General features: G+C 38.1%; 1 protein-coding gene across 1 annotated transcript in view; it reads right to left on the bottom strand.

The window, feature by feature from the left end:
* The window catches only part of TEX11 (testis expressed 11), a 348,927-nt gene that overhangs the window by 75,070 nt on the left and 255,806 nt on the right, over nt 1–18,051 (bottom strand). The window contains exons 17-20 of the mRNA XM_060003090.1: nt 12,920–13,044; nt 7,838–7,923; nt 4,881–4,937; nt 834–874 (exon numbers count right to left, since the gene is read on the bottom strand). Coding sequence (XP_059859073.1) covers nt 834–874; nt 4,881–4,937; nt 7,838–7,923; nt 12,920–13,044 — 309 coding nt within the window. The remainder of the gene's footprint in view (nt 1–833; nt 875–4,880; nt 4,938–7,837; nt 7,924–12,919; nt 13,045–18,051) is intronic.

Below are 18,051 nucleotides of genomic sequence, written 5' to 3'. Positions count from 1 at the left end.
AACTGAATTTCTAAGATATGGAGTTCTTGGTGTGTTTTAGACATAAGGAAATAGGTACATGGGCAGTAGAAACTGGAAGACCTATTAGGCAAAAGGGACACCAAGAAAGAAAGCATAGAGTTGGAAAAAGGAATGCAATGTAGCTAGGACGTTAGCTGAATGAAGCGGACAGGGAGCAATTAGTAGATAGAGGAGATGACACAGACTTGGATAGACAGATGGACAGCTTCAAAACAACAGAGTAAACAATCTGAATTTGATTCAGAGAACATGAAAATTAGCAGGGCTCAGAATATTTTTATTTGTCTTGACCCTTTTTCACCTGTTCAATTTCTAGGTTAGGACCAAGTGGCAATAGACATGGAAGGGAGGGAGGGAGGAGGGCGGGAGGAGGGAGGGAGGGAGAGAGAGAGAGAGAGAGAGAGGGAGGGAGGGAGGGAGGGAGGGAGAGAGAGGGAGGGAGGGAGGGAGGGAGGGAGGGAGAGGGAGAGAGAGGGAGGGAGGGAGGGAGGGAGGGAGGGAGGGAAGAAGGAAGGAAGGAAGGAAGGAAGGAAGGAAGGAAGGAAGGAAGGAAGGAAGGAAGGAAGGGAAATGTCTTTCAAAAAACTGAATAAAAACAGAGGTGAAATCACATTTGGAGATGAATGCTAATGATGACAAACTTTTCTCTGCTTGTGAATAAATAAACAGGTATACTGCTGTGACGTATGTTAGTAAAAGCATGAAGCTTAACTCAAACACGAAGCCTGAGTCAGTGTGCTCAATGTACTTGGAGAATTTAATAGAGGATAGAGGCAAAATGAAGGAGTGAAAATAACCAAGGAGATATTTACCTGTATTCAAGCAAGTCAAAAGTCTATCCATTTGTTTCTTTCTAAAAAATAAAGAAAAGAGTATTTTCATACTGTTCCAAAGCTTTACTACAGAAAAGTATCAAAAAGAGACTCTATATTTGCCTGAGAGCAGCTCAAGGAAAATGTTAAATTGTGAAGTTTGTTGTTCAAGGCTCCAACCTATCATTTCAACACTCTTTTTCCTCATTATAGGACACTGTTCCTCATCTCCAATGTCCTCATATTTTTTTCTCTCTTCCCCTTCTACACCTACTCTCAAGCAAAGGATTTCAATGACTGATAAGGTTTTATATTACAGGGTCATAGAATTTCAGAGCAGGTAGTGATCTCTGTGATTTTCAAGCTTTGGTTTTTTTTGAAGAGGGGGAACTGGAACCTGTGTTTCAAATAAAATTTTATAAAAGTCTAATATACAAGAAGAGACAAAAGTGTACCTGCTCTGGTTGAACCAGTGGTAGGTGGAGGCCTAGAGTCTCAGCTTCCTGGAAGTCCCTGAGGCAGTGCCACAGAATTTCCAGGTTTCTAAGGAATATAGTTTAAAAACCACTTATCCATACCCTTCATTTTACAGATGAGGAAACAGATCTGGAAATGCGGGATGTTCTGTCTAAGGTCATGCAATGACAATGCCAAGACTACTACTACCTAGGTCTCTTGACCCTTAGTTAAGCTTCTTTAGGGGCAACATAAATTTTAACAGAGAAAAACATCCCATTATGCTTAAACAAAGGATTGAATATGGAAGTATCAGCAAACTCAACTAAGGAAGTTTATGGTAAGTAGGGTAGAACACACTATAAGACTGGCCTTATCAGGAGAATGTCTAGTATTATACAATACAGACTGTGCTTCAGGAAAAGTAGCAGCTTTCTTAGGGATAAACATTAAACATCTGCTTTATATAAAGTAACTTCTAACAGTAAATTTTATTAATCTGAATTTCAGCTGAGCTAAAGTTGACTTCACTATTTAACTTTTTTTTTTTTTTTGCGGTACGCGGGCCTCTCACTGTTGTGGCCTCTCCCATTGCGGAGCACAGGCTCCGGACCTGCAGGCTCAGCGGCCATGGTTCCCGGGCCCAGCCACTCTGCGGCATGTGGGATCCTCCCGGACCGGGGCACGAACCCGTTTCCCCTGCATCGGCAGGCGGACTCTCAACCACTGCGCCACCAGGGAAGCCCGACTTCACTATTTAATTCAGTGACTATATAAAATAATCTAGGGAGGGTCCATTAATGCAAATAAATAGTACAAGTAAGAATGAGCACATGGAAAGGGATGTATAGTCTATTTAAGAGACAAACTGCTTTCAAAAATTGTAGCACACGAATTGTTAATACTTAGGTAGATACTGTAATTGAAAAACATAAGATTTTTAGAAGAGGACAGAACTTTTCCAGTTCACCTTCTTTTATTTAATAGGTGAAGAAAATAAAGCTTAGAGAAGTTAAATAAGTTGTTATTGTCTAAGGTAAACCAGAAGTTAGTGAAACAGCTAAAACTAGAACTCAATTCTCTGACTCTTCCCATTGAATTAGGCTTTTTTTTTCTTTTATAAGTTAGTCTAATCTATTTGTTAAATCAGGTCCTGACCTCTACTTGAAAACACTGCTAGTAGATGTTCTTTATTACTATATTTACTTGAGAACAATAAAGGTATATTTACAAAATATTCTGTAATTAAAGTTTGTCATTAATTTGAACAAGATCCCTTTCCTTCTCCCCATCTTTAAATTAGTTTTAATGAGTGGGATCTGACTGTGCATCACAATTACATGGAATATGAAGCACCTTTTAAATCCAATATAAGAACTTCCTGTGAAGGACTGATATTCAGCCATTTAAATAAATTGAGTGGCTATTATGTGCTAGATACTGTCCTAGGTTCCAGAGATACAAAGATAAATACAAATAGTACTAGCCTTTGAGAAGCTCTCACAATCTATTAGCTATCAAAATTTAGTCTCTGAGTTTATTTCATTTTTTAACTTTTTATCGTTGAAAATTTCAAAGATGTTTATATTTAACAGATGAATGAATCTCCATGTATCCATGGCCCAGCTTCAATAATTATTAACTCATCATCAATCTTATTTTAATGATACCTCCACCTACCCCCCTTCTCCCATATTATTATTAAACATCTTTATTGGAGTATAATTGCTTTACAATGGTGTGTTAGTTTCTGCTTTATAACAAAGTGAATGAGTTATACATATACATATGTCCCCATATCTCTTCCCTCTTGCGTCTCCCTCCCTCCCACCCTCCCTATCTCACCCCTCTAGGTGGTCACAAAGCACCGAGCTGATCTCCCTGTGCTATGCAGTTGCTTCCCACTAGCTAGCTATTTTACTTTTGGTAGTGTATGTATGTCCATGCCACTCTCTCTCTTTGTCCCAGCTTACCCTTCCCCCCTCCCCGTATCCTCAAGTCCATTCTCTAGTAGGTCTGTGTCTTTATTCCCGTCTTGCCCCTAAGTTCTTCAGAACTTTTTTAAAAAAATATTCCATATATGTGTGTTAGCATACAGTATTTGTTTTTCTCTTTCTGACTTACTTCACTCTGTATGACAGGCTCTAGGTCCATCCACCTCACTACAAATAGCTCAATTTCGTTTCTTTTTATGGCTGAGTAATATTCCATTGTATATATGTGCCACATCTTCTTTATGCATTATCTGTTGATAGACACTTAGGTTGCTTCCATGTCCTGGCTATTGTAAATAGAGCTGCAGTGAACAGTTTGGTGCATGACTTTTTTGAATTATGGTTTTCTCAGGGTATATGCCCAGTAGTGGGATTGCTGGGTTGTATGGTAGTTCTATTTTTAGTTTTTTAAGGAACACCCATACTGTTCTCCATAGTGGCTGTATCAATTTATATTCCCACCAACAGTGCAAGAGAGTTCCCTTTTCTCCAAACCCTCTCCAGCATTTACTGTTTGTAGAAGCAAATTCCAGACATCACATCATTTCATCCATAAATATTTTAGGATGTGCCTATAAGATATAAGGATCCTTTTAAAAACATAGCTATACTACCATTATATGCCTAAAAGTTAATAATTTCTTAATATCAAATATTTGGTCATTACTCAAATTTTCAATTATCTCAATATGTTTTTTTTTTTTTAGTTAGCTTGAGTGCCCTTCAAATGGATTCATAGAGCCTGTAAACAAGGGGCAAAACTTACCATATATGTCTGGGTAAAATTTGCATTATGAAAAAAGTTATGTCATCAATCTAATATTATCTCAGTCATATATAGTTCCCAAAGAATTTAGCTAAAAAAAAATATTGCCTCCAGGTACAAATATACAAAGCAAAAATGAAGTAGTGATACATTATTACAGAGTTTTTGTCCAAGTAGAGAAAATAGAGATAGGTGGTATTTCTCTGAAAGTTATCCCTAGTCAAGACCTTGAATAGAGTTTTCTTTTAAATCATTAGGAGGAAGTGAATTTTGTGAATGAAATATGGGTGACCCAATTCTTCCATGTGTTGTTAAGTTCTTTATATTTTATGCCATAGAAACTGTGAGCAGAAAGATATTTGAATACTCCCAGCTGAGCTGATACAGAATCAGAATCAACAAGCCAACCAGGTTATTTATGTTTCTATGGGAAAGTAAGAGCTAAGAGCTATGTCTATATTTAAGTCTCCTGTTAAGAAAGGGGGAAACAGACACAATATCATAATGAAATCATAGCGAACATTACTGAGGGCATGGTAAATGCCTGGCACTATTCTAAGTGTTTTACACGTATTTATTCATCAGGTCATCACAGCAACCTTATAAGGTAGGTACTATTATTATACCCATTTTACAGATCAGGAAACAGAAGCCCAGGTTACATATTCTAATAAGTGGCAGAGCCAAAATATGAACCCAGGAAGACTGGCCCCAGAGCCTATATTGACCTTACCCAGTATACTATATATCTCTCAATACAAGGTTTCTAGTGAAAATTGTTATATTTTTTTCTAACGGTGAATACATCATTTCTGTTGAATTGTAACTTACTTGTTTTCAGATTCTGGCATGTGAGAAACTTTTGGAAGAACAAGACGAAGCAAACACCTGTATGATAAAGTAATATAAAAAGTGATGCTTAGGAAGAAATATGTGAAAGAATATATACCAAGTTATTAATCTTGATTAGCCCAGGAGGCAGAAGTGAGAAAAGAGAGGTAAAAAAGGAGATTATTTTATTTATAGGTCTTTGTATGTCTTAATGGTTGCAATGAAAACATACCAACTTTGTAATTTTGGAAGAGTAATTTAATAAAATAATTTTAAAACGAAAATGTTGCTTGACAAATTCTTAAATAGTTCCACAGTTTATATAATTGCCCCAAATCACCTGCCAGAACATCAGATATAGTGTACAAGTCTTTTATATTTTTCTTTCTATAAAGGAACCTGGAACTGGCCTTTGGGTTCCACATAAACTAGGATGAATATTTTTTGAAGGGATCTGACGGCATAATGACAAACTGACAAAATAAGGTAGTTTGTAAAGTTTCAAAGCCTAAAAATCTTTAAAAAGAAAAAACACCATCAATCATCCAGAATAATTTTAGATATTTATCTGACTAAACGTATGTATCTCAAGACTCCTTCTGATACTTTTGTATCTGTGACTCCATTTCCCTTCAGAAGTATGGCCTCAAGTATAGTTAACCAATGGGAGAATCACTATAGAACCCTTCTGGTTTATTTTTCCCACTGGCATATTCTCAGTTACATCATTAGGAGTTACCATGTCCTAACCTCACCTTCCTCTGTCTCATTATTGTATGTAAAAGTTCCCTTTTGATAAACCATTTTCTTCATACAAACAGAGAAAGGGGAAGATCAGTTTCAACTGATATCTTTTTTTACCTTAAGCATCCCTACCAAATTTCCAATAGCATTTTTCACATAAATAGAAAAAAAAAATCCTAAAATTCAAATGAAACCACAAAAGACCCTGAACAACAAAAGCAAGCTTGAAAAAGAACAAAGCTAGAGCCATCACATTTCTTGTTTTCAAACTATACTACAAAGCTATAGTAATCAAAACAGCATGGTATTGGCATAAAAATAGTCACATAGACCGATAGAACAGAGAGCCCAGAAATAAACCCATATATATACTGTCAACTAATATACGACAAGGGAGACAAGAATATTTAATGGAGGAAAGATAACCTTTTCAATAAGTGGTACTGGGAAAACTGGATATCCACATACAAAAGAATGCAATTGGACCCCTATCTTTCACTACTCAGAAAAACTAACTCAAAATGGATTAAAGACTTAAATATAAGACTTGAAACCATAAACGTCCTAGAAGAAAACACAGGGAAAAAGCTCCTTGACAATGATTTTTTGGATATGACACCCAAAGCACAAGCAACAAAAGCAAAAATGAATAAGTGGGGCTACATCAAAGTAAAAAAGCTTCTGCACAGCAAAGGAAACTATCAAAAAAAATGAAAAGGCAACCTATGGAATGGGAGAAAATGTTTGCAAACAATATATCTGATAAGGGGTTAATATACAAAATATATAAGGAACTCCTACAACTCCACAGCAAAAAACAAATAATCTTATTAAAAAATGGGCAAAAAAAAAAAAAAAAGGACAGATGGGCTTCCCTGGTGGCGCAGTGGTTGAGAGTCCGCCTGCCGATGCAGGGGACACGGGTTTGTGCCCCGGTCCGGGAAGATCCCACATGCCACGGAGTGGCTGGGCCCGTGCGCCATGGCTGCTGAACCTGCGCGTCCGGAGCCTGTGCTCCGCAACAGGAGAGGCCACAACAGTGAGAGGCCCGCGTACCGCCAAAAAAAAAAAAAAAAAAAAGGGCAGAGCCCCTGAATAGGTATTTTACCAAAGAAGACATCCAAATGGCCAACAGGTACATGAAAAGATGCTGAACATTACTAATCATCAGAGAAATGCAAATCAAAACCACAATGAAATATCACCCCACACCTGTTAGGATGGCTATTATCAAAAAGACGAGACATAACAAGTGCTGTAGAGAAAAGGGAGCCCTAGTGCATTGTTGATGGGAATGCAAACTGGTACAGCCACTGTGGAAAACAGCATGGAGGTTCCTTAAAAAGTAAAAATAAAACTACTATACAATCCAGCAATCCCACTTCTGGGTATATATCCAAAGGAAAGGAAATCACTATCTTGAAGAGATAGCTGCACCCCCATGTTCACGGTAGCATTATCCACAATAGCCAAGACATGGAAACAACCTAAGTGTCCATCAGTGGAGGAATAAAGAAAATGTGGTATATGTACACACACACAAACAGGAATATTATTCAACCAAATAAAAGAAGAAAATCCTGCCTTTTGTGACAACACAGATGGACCTTGAAGGCATTGTACTAAGTGAAATAAGTCAGACAGAGAAAGACAAAAACTGTATTGTCCACTTATATGTGGGATCTCTAGAAAAAAAAAACAAAAGAAAAAAAAAGAAAGAAAGAAAATCCAAACACATAGAAATAGAGTAGAATGATGTTTGCCAGGGCCTGTGGGTGGAGAAAATGGGGAGATGTTGGTCAAAGGGTATAAACTTCCAGTTATAAGATGAATACATTCCAAAGATCTAACGTACAGCATGGTGACTGTAGTTAACCATACTGTATTATACATTTGAAAGTTGCTAAGAGAGTCAATCTTAAATGTTCTCACCACACACAGTGTGTAATTTTGTGAGGTGATGGATGTATTAACTAATCTTACTGTGCTATTTCATAATACAAATGTGTATTAAATCACCAGGTTACATATCTTAACTTATACAATGCCACCATTTGTCAGTTACATCTCAATAAAGCTAGGAAAAAAACCACTTGGTATTGTAGGCACTGACTCAGCTTGATCCCATCAGTACTATTTTGGCAAAGTTTATACACCAAGAGTAACATGTACAGAGGAGATCCTTTCACATCCACAGGATGTGGATTACTTACTTTAAAGCTATAATGACTTGTTGTCCGTCTTCTGAATATTGAGCTAAATATTCCAAAGCTTTTTCTGCCACGATTTGTTGTTCATTCTATAAAGAACAAATATAATATGTTAAATTATATCTCAAAGTGATACTTATAAAATGTTATCTATATTCCTGTCCATTAAGGGGAAGACAAAATCTGAACTTGTTTGTTTTGTATTCTAAAAAGAGCTACTGCAAGATGGTAGAATGAAGATATAACTCATTGACAAAAACAGAACAGGTTCATATTGGCCCCAGAAAGCCACTCCTCCCTATCCATAAACACTTACAGCCTTGCCAACACTGCCTTGAATTCACTAGGACTAATCTTACTGTGCTCTTTATTCCTGTTTGTCAGCAGTAGCCAAAAGAACCCTGGACTCTGAGGTCACCCTCATTTCCAGCACCCTCTGTAAATCCCTTTCGTCCTCTTTTCTCATTTCTCCCCAACTCCTCCAACCCTTCCACTATGCTTTCTGAAATTCAGTCCATTATCAGCAAAGTCTCCTCTATGAGCAACTTCTTCCCAGAAAGTTCCCTCTACATTCTTTCTCTAATGGAAATCTAGGTTTCTCCAAGGACACTGCTTCCAATAAAGCCCTCTCAAGTAGTGGCTGTTTTTCTTTCATCTCCCTAGACCTGGAGATGGAGTAGGCATCATTTTTGCTCTTCATTGCTGTTTTAGAATTATTCTCCCTCTTGCTCCCTAAAACCCCCAGCTTTGAATTTCCTGTCACCAGACTATATCACCCATTATCCCTCACTGTTATGGTGAACTGCTCTCAGACCATTTCTTCTCATTTCTTAATGATTTATCTACTCCTCACAGTTATTTTTTCCAAAATATACTCCTGTCAATTTTTGGCATTTTCATTATACAGATAGATGATCCTTTTAATATCCTAGTCTCTTATTTCCTTGAATTCCACTCTGCCAATTATCTTAGCCATTCACTAGCACAGTCATTCACTGGGCACTGTCATCACTAAAAGCCAGGTCATGCAAGTGAGGCTCCTAGGGTACACAATTTATGGACACACTCATTCTCAGGTTGTGCATGGACCAATTCTAGGTGCCTCACTCCCTCACTCTTGTCTTGTACCCTGCTCTATTTCATGTATTCTACCATCTCCTACCTTTCTAATTCACTCCCTCTACCACTCCAGCAATCCTTCAACTGCATTAAGATCTCCAATACATTGATACTACTAATATTTTACCATCCCTCATCCCCTTGAAGTCCTCCTCTGCATCCAGTTTAAATTCCATGGGGATTAATTATAATCACTCCCTTGTTCCTTGATTTTCCTGCCCCTCTTTTGCTTCATTGTATTCACCTGGCAAAACCATAAGCCTGGTTAAATTCAACTTTCTAGTGACTTTTGTGCCTGCATCCATGCAGCTGAAAGTAGCTGGGTAAAAACCTGTAAAACTATTTATTTTTAAAACTTCATCAAATGGACCTTACTGCCACAAGGCAAGCATACCACACTACCCTTGCCATTCACTTTCTTGATTTTCTGGATGATTAGTTGATATCTTATCCTCTTTTCTCAACACCTAACACCTCCTCTCCTATTCTCACTCTCAGGTGATGACCTTGTTTCCTACTTCACTGAGAAAACTGAAGCAGAAAGAGAACTTCCACAGATTCCCACTACCACTTCTATTCACACACCAGGAACCACACCACATACTCTGCCTTCTCAACTGCTATCATAAATGAACTATCCATGTTTCTTCCTAGAGCCAAACCCTAAACTTATACACTTGCATCCATCACCTCTTGCCTATTTAATGACATTACTCTAACAATTTTCATTTTTCTCTCTCACATTGTCAGTTTTTGTTCTCTTAACTGGGTCATTCCTATTAGCAAATAAACATTCTCACTCATCCCATTTAAGCAAACAAACAAACCTCTTGATCCTACTTCTCTCACCAACTACTGCCCAACTTAAAAAAAAATTTTGTTTTCTTGCCCAACTTCTTTTCTTCCCTTTGTAGTAAACTCTTCTAAAGAATTGTCTATACTTACTGTATCCAATTCCTTTCCTTCAATTCTCTCTTGAGCCTACTATAATCAGGTGTTTGTCCTACCTCTACCAAAACTGCTCTTGTCAAACTCACCGATGACCTCCATATTATAAATTCCAATGGTCAGTTCTCAGTCCTCACTGTATTTGACCTATCAGCAACATTCAACATAGTTGATCACTCTTTCCTCCTTGAAACACATTTGGCTTCCAAGACACCACATCATCCTTGTTTTCCCCTACCTCATGGATTACTCCCTTTCATTATCCTTTACTGGTTCCTCTTCTTTTCTCCAAACCATTAATGTTTGAGGGTTTCAGGCTCAGTCTCTGGTCCTCATCTCTACTGCATATATACTCACTCCCTTGGTGATGACATCCCAGTCTCATAGCTTTATATACCATCTATATATTAATGACTCTTATTAAACTTTTCTCTTCAGCCCAGACCTCTTTCACAACTCCGGAGTCATATATACAACTGACTATTCAGATCTCTACTTGGATAGTCTAATAGACATCTCAAATGCATCATGTCCAAACTGAACTCCTGATTTTCACCCCAACCGTACTCTATTTGCAGCCTTTCCTAGTTCAACTGATGGCAACTCCACTTGATGACCCAGTCTCTTTCTCTTATACCCATCATCCAATCTGTCAGCAAGTTCTGTTATCATTTACCTCCACTGTTATCTCCCTTATCTGAGTCACCTTAATCTTCCCTGGATTACTTCGAAAACTTCCTAACAGGTCTCCTTGCTTGGTTTTTTTATGGTCTATTTTCAATAAAACAGCCAAGATGAAAGTCAAATCACGTCACTGCTCTGTTAAAAACCTTCCAATGGTTCCCCATGTCATTCAGAGTAAAAGTCAAAGTCCTTTCACTGGCCTATAAGGATCTACATAATCCAAACTATCACCTCTCTGACTTCATCTCTCACTAATCCCACCCTTTATTCATTCTAGCCATACTTGCTTCCTTGATACATACCTTAGGGCCTTTGTATTGGCTGTTACCTCTGCCTGTATTACTCTTCCTCTTCACTCCCCCCATATATCTACAGGGCTAACTCCCTCAACAATTTCAAGTCTTTGTACAAATGTCATCTCCTCGATGAGACCTATCTTCACCACCCTATTTAAAAAAAATAACTCACACCAATCCCAGAGGATTGTTATCCTGCTCTATTTTTCTATATTATCATCTTCTAACATATTATATAATTTCTTATTTATTATGCCTATTATTATCTTCTCTCCTCCTGCTTGAATGTTAGCTCCAAGAAGGCGTATCACTGTTTTGTTTACTAATTTATCCCAAGAGACTATAACAGTGCCTGGCACTTAGTAGGTGCTCAATAAATATTTGCTGAATGAATGATAGTTTCACTAGCACTTGAAATGCCTTTTGCAAAGCAATTGTAGTAAGTAAAAACTGGATTCCACCCTTGTTCTTTTGTAGAGATATATTCAGTTTCCTGGGTTTGGCTCATCCATCCTTCCTTCCATCTTCTAATTCAAACTACTTGAGGCTTTTTTTTTTCCTGATTCTTTCTCCTCTATTAAAATTATTTTCCTTTTCAGAAATATAGTTCTTTAATTCTTCCATTGGCTTTCTTCTGCTTTCCATCAAATGTAACTTTATAAACCTTCCTTTAAAAAGATATTTGCCTTTGGGTTCCCCATTAGAGATTTTTCTCTCATTTCCTGCACAAGCACATCATGTATCTACATCTGCCAAATATTTTTCCTCTTCCAAGAGTTCTATTATCCTATTCATTAACATCAAAACATATCATTCAAAACTGTATTCAGCTACTACTTTGGGCAAGATATTGGGCAAGGGACTAGAAATATGGCCCTCAAGGACTTTATAAGTCAAGTTAGACAGACAATCCATGCATTAGCAATATAAGGCAGTATATATGATACAGACCAAATAACTAGCATACACGTTAAAAATTACTGAAACTTAGAGTAGAAAGAGAGCAATTGAGGACTGGAATTGATTTGGGAAGTCTCTACAGCGGAAGGAAATCTTAAGTTGGACTTTGAAAAGGTGGCATTTAAATAAGAACATTTCTTAAAAGATGGGATGGTATGAACCAGACACAGAAAAAGGAATGTGACTGGCCTGTTTGACAGACACTGTATTTGCTTGGAGTTATAGAGGGCCTGTGCCTCCACCATTCTAGATCCTGTGCCTAACGTAATGGTGGCTTACATCACTATAATGATGATACAGGGGAGTAATATGAGATAAAGTAGAAGAGACAGCTGTGGCCAGATTGTATATCGTTAATAAGAACAGAAACACTATATGCGTAGATCAAGCTTCTTTAATTACAAATCACATTTTCAGCCATCCTCTTAGTCAATTTTCACAATAACACTGGAGTTAGGTATTATCTTTATTTTACAAATGATGAAATTAAGATTCAAAGAAGGGAAGAACTTAAGTGGCAGAGCCAGAATTCAAACCTAGTCTATCACCTAGTCCAAGAGCTCCACAGTTGCTACAATGCTTCTCCTAATCCTGTATATTACTAAGACCAGAATTTTGCAAGTAAACAAAGGAGGTGCAAGTATTTAATACTTCTAAACTAAAGTCGCTTTCTGGTTACAAACTAAAAAGGTCCATTAAGATTTAAACTGTGTTTTTTTTTTTTTTTTTGCAAACTGATGATAAAGATAAGTTTCCAAATAGATGACTATTTTTTTGCATGGTATAGTACTTCAAATCTCAAGTTTCTAATAAAAGTTAATGTTTTGCTATGCTTCGTTTTTCTGTTGTTTTAAGCTCAAAACTATTACCTCACTTTGTTTTATTTACTTTTCTCTATATCATAAAGCAATGAAGAGAAATAAAGCAATTCTGCAACAAAGCTTGGTGTGAAAACAATGAGGCAAAATAGAGGGTAAAGAAAGGCCTCTCCTGTGCCTAACTGATGATGATTCCATTCTAATTGTCTCTGAAAATGGAAAAGAGGTAAAAATCTCATAGATGGGTACATAAGAATTACCTGAAGAGCACACTGGGCAGCTAAACTGAAGAACATGGAAACTAAACTTCTATTTGTAACTACATCATTCTCTTCTTGTTCTTCAGCTCTTAATAAATTCTCTGAAGGAGCAATTGCCTGCAAAGCTGAAAAACAAGGAAACAATTAAAAAATGAGATACTCTTATCAAAGATAATAGCTATCTCTGGTTAATTATATCCCAATGACTTTGGAATTTGTTTTAAGAGCATTAATATCTTTAAAATATAAATTTTCATAAAGTCATCTAAATTGCTAAACTGTCAAGGAGGACTTGAATGTCACAAAAAATGCCCAACTAGGCAATTCGCCTCTATGAATTTATTCCATGGATACATCCGAAAAGTGAATAAAAACATACAAATATGTTCACACAGCAATTTTTGTAAGAGTGAAATATGGAATGAACCTAAATTTCATCAATAATGTATGGGTTAAATACAATTTGGCACATCCACATAGTGGATTCTAATACAGAATAAAGTAAAAAAAAAGAATGGTGGTATTATATTTCCTTATATGTCTTAAAGTTAGACCATGATAAGTTAGATATATATGTACTATAGGCCTTAAGTAACAACTAAAATAACAAAACAAAAAGTTATACCTAATAAGCCAAAGAATGAGATAAACATAATTATAAAATATTAATTAATCTAAAAGAAGGGCAGAAAAAAGAAAAATGGCAACAAAGACCAGATAGGACAACTAGAAGACAAATAACAAGATGCTAAATTTAAACTTAGCCATATCAGTAATCACGTTAAAATATAAATGGTCTAGGGCTTCCCTGGTGGCGCAGTGGTTGAGAGTCCGCCTGCCGATGCAGGGGACACGGGTTCGTGCCCTGGTCCGGGAAGATCCCACATGCCATGGAGCGGCTAGGCCTGTGAGCCATGGCCACTGAGCCTGCGAGTCCAGAGCCTGTGCTCCGCAACGGGAGAGGCCACAACAGTGAGAGGCCCATGTACCGCAAAAAAAAAAAATAATAAACTAAACTAAAATATATATATATATATATATATATATATATATATATATATATATATATATATATAAATGGTCTAGATGATCCAATTAAAAGACAGAGATAGAGAGACCTTTAAGATGGTGGAGGGGTAAGACGTGGAGATCACCTTCCCCCCCCACAAATACATCAGAAATACATCTACTTGTGAAACAACTCCTAGAGAACACCTACTGAACGCTGGAAGAAGACCTCAGACTTCCCAAAAGGCAAGAAAATACCCATGTACCTGGGTAGGGCAAAAGGAAAAAGAAAAAACAGAGACAAAAGAATAGGGACAGGACCTGCACCTCTGGGAGGGAGCTGTGAAGGAGGAAAAGTTTCTATACACTAGGAAGGCCCTTCACTGGCAGAGACTGGGGGCGGGGGGGTTGGAAGGGAAGCTTCAGAGCCATGGAGGAGAGTGCAGAAATAGGGGTGCAGAGGGCAAAGCGGAGAGATTCCCGCACAGAGGATCAGTGCCGACCAGCACTCACCAGCCTGAGAGGCTTGTCTGCTCACCCACTGGGGTGGGCAGGGGCTGGGAGCTGAAGCTCCGGAGTCGGAGGTCAGGTCCAAGGGAGAGGACTGGGGTTGGCTGGCTGAACACAGCCTGAAGGGGGCTAGTGCACCAAAGCTAGACGGGAGGGAGTCTGGGAGAAAGTCTGGAACTGCCTAAGAGGAAAGAGACCATTGTTTCAGGGTGTGCAAGGAGAGGCAATTCAGACCACTGCCTAAACAAGCTCCAGAGACAGATGAGAGCCGCGTTTATCAGCACAGACACCAGAGACGGGCATGAAACGTTAAGGCTGCTGCTGCAGGACCAAGAAGCCTGTGTGCAAGCACAGGTCACTATCCACACAGCCCCTCCCAAAAGTCTGTGCAGCCCACCACGGCCAGGGTCCCATGATCCAAGGACAACTTCCCCAGGAGAACATACGGCATGCCTCAGGCTGTTGCAACTACACGCTGGCCTCTGCCGCCACAGGCTCGCCACACATTCCGTACCCCTCCCTCCCCCTGGCCTGAGTGAGCCAGAGCCCCTTAATCAGCTGCTACTTTTTTTCCCTGTCTGAGCGGAAAAACAGATGCCCTCAGGAGACCTACACGCAGAGGCGGAGCCAAATCCAAAGCTGAATCCCAGGAGCTGTGCGAACAAAGAAGAGAAAGGGAAGGTTCTCCCAGCAGCCTCAGGAGCAGTGGATTAAATCTCCACATTCAACTTGATGTACCCTGCATCTCTGGAATACCTGAATAGACAACGAATCATCCCAAAATTGAGGCGGTGGATTTGGGGAGCAAATGTAGACTTGGGGTTTGCTTTCTGCATCTAATTTGTTTCTGGTTTTATGTTTATCGTATTTCAATATTTAGAGTTTATAATCACTGGTAGATTTGTGTATTGACTTGGTTGCTCTCTTTCTTTTTTTTAATATATAGATACATATACTTTTTCCTTTTTCACTTTTCATGCGTGTATATGTGTATGTGATTTTGTCTGTATAGGTTTGCTTTTACCATTTGTCCTAGGGTTCTGTCTGTCCATTGTTTTGGTTTTTTTTTTACTATAGTTTTTAGCACTTGTTATCATTGTTGGATTGGTTTTTTGGTTTGGTTGCTCTCTTCTTTCTTTCTTTTTTTATTACTTTTTAATGTTTAATATTTTATTTTAATAATTCCATTTTATTTTATTTTTCTTTCTTTCTTTCCTTTTTTCTCCTTTTCCTCCGAGCTGTGTGGCTGACAGGGTGTTGGTGCTCCAGCTGGGTGTCAGGCCTGTGCCTCTGAGGTGGGAGACCTGAGTTCAGGACATTGGACCACAGGAGACCTCCCTGCTCCATGTATTATCAAACAGCGAAAGCTCTCCCAGAGATCTCCATCTCAACGCTACGACCAGCTCCACTCAATGACCAGCAAGCTACAGTGCTGGACACCTTATGCCAAACACCTAGCAAGACAGGAACAAAACACGACCCACTAGCAGAAAGGCTGCCTAAAATCATAATAAGGTCACAGACACCCCAAAACACACCACCGGGCGCAGTCCTGCCCATCAGAAAGACAAGATCCAGCCTCATCCAACAGAACACAGGCACCAGTCAGCTCCACCAGGAAGCCTACACAATCCACTGAACCAAACTTACCCACTGGGAGCGGACACCAAAAACAACAAGAACTAAGAACCTGCAGTTTGCAAAAAGAAGACGGCAAACACGGTAAGTTAAGCAAAATGAGAAGACAGAGAAACACACAGCAGATGAAGGAGGAAGGCAAAAACCCACCAGACCTAACAAGTGAAGACGAAATAGGCAGTCTACCTGAAAAAGAATTCAGAATAATGATAGTAAAGATGATCCAAAATTTTGGAAATAGAATGGAGAAAATACAAGAATCATTTAACAAGGATCAAAAGGAACTAAAGAGCAAACAAAGAATGATGAACAACACAATAATAAATGAAATTAAAATTCCCTAGAAGGAATCAATAGTAGAATAACTGAGGCAGAAGAACGGAAAAGTGACCTGGGAAATAAAATAGTGGAAATAACTACCACAGAGCAGAATAAAGAAAAGAGAATGAAAAGAATTCAGGACAGTCTCAGAGACCTTTGAGACAACATTAAATGCACCAACATTCGAATCATAGGGGTCCCAGAAGAAGAAGAGAAAAAGAAAGGGACGGAGAAAATATTTGAAGAGATTATAGTTGAAAACTTCCGTAATATGGGAAAGGAAATAGTCAATCAATTCCAGGAACCGCAGAGAGTCCCATACATGATAAATCCAAGGAGAAACACGTGAAGACAAACATTAATAAAACTATCAAAACTTAAATGAAAAGAAAAATTATTAAAAGCAGCAGGGGAAAACCAACAAATAACATACAGGGGAATCCCCATTAGGTTAACAGCTGACCTTTCAGCAAAAACTCTGCAAGCCAGAAGGGAGTGGCAGGACATATTTAAAGTGATGAAAAGAAAAAACCTACAACCAAGATTACTCTACCCAGCAAGGATCTCATTGAGATTCAACAGAGAAATTAAAACCTTGACAGACACACAAAAGCTAAGAGAATTCAGCACGACCAACCCAGCTTTACAATAAATGCAAAGGCAACTTCTCTAGGCAGGAAACACAAGAGAAGGAAAAGACCTACAATAACAAACCCAAAACAATTAAGAAAATGGTAATAGGAACATACATATCGATAACTACCTTAAATGTAAATGGATTAAATGCTCCAACCAAAAGACACAGACTGGCTGAATGGATACAAAAATAAGACCCATATATATGCTGTCTACAAAAGACCCACTTCAGACCTAGGGACACATACAGACTGAAAGTGAGGGGATGGAAAAAGATACTCCACGCAATTGGAAATCAAAAGAAAGCTGGAGTAGCAATTCTCATATCCGACAAAATAGACTTAAAATAAACACTATTAAAAGAGACAAAGAAGGACACTACATAATGATCAAGGGATCAATCCAAGAAAAACATATAACAATTGTAAATATTTATGCTCCTAACAGCAAATGCTAACAGCCATAAAAGGGGAAATCGACAGTAACACAGTCATAGCAGGGGACTTTAACACACCACTTTCACCAACGGACAGATTATCCAAAATGAAAATAAATAAGGAAACCAAGCTTTAAATAATATACTAAACAAGACGACTTAACTGATAATTAACTGATAATTTACAGAATTATTGCATCCAAAAACAACAGAATACATTTTCTTCTCAAGTGCTCATGCAACATTCTCCAGGACAGATCATACTGTGGGTCAGAAATCAAGCCTTGCTAAATTTAAGAGAATTGAAATTGTATCAAGTATCTTTTCTGACCACAAAGCTATGAATCTAGATATCAATTACAGAAAAAAATCTGTAAAAAGTACGAACATGTGGAAACTAAAAAATACACTATTATATAACCAAGAGGTCACTGAAGAAATCAAAGAGGAAATCAAAAAATACCTAGAGACAAATGACAATGAAAACATGACGACCCAAAACCCATGGGATGCAGCAAAAGCAGTTCTAAGAGGGAAGTTTACAACAATACAATCCTACCTCAAGAAACCAGAAACATCTCAT

Source organism: Delphinus delphis, chromosome X, assembly GCF_949987515.2.
Source record: "Delphinus delphis chromosome X, mDelDel1.2, whole genome shotgun sequence".
NCBI lineage: Eukaryota > Metazoa > Chordata > Mammalia > Artiodactyla > Delphinidae > Delphinus > Delphinus delphis.
Note: the sequence above shows the minus strand (reverse complement) of the source record. Positions and strands in the feature narration are given on the sequence as shown.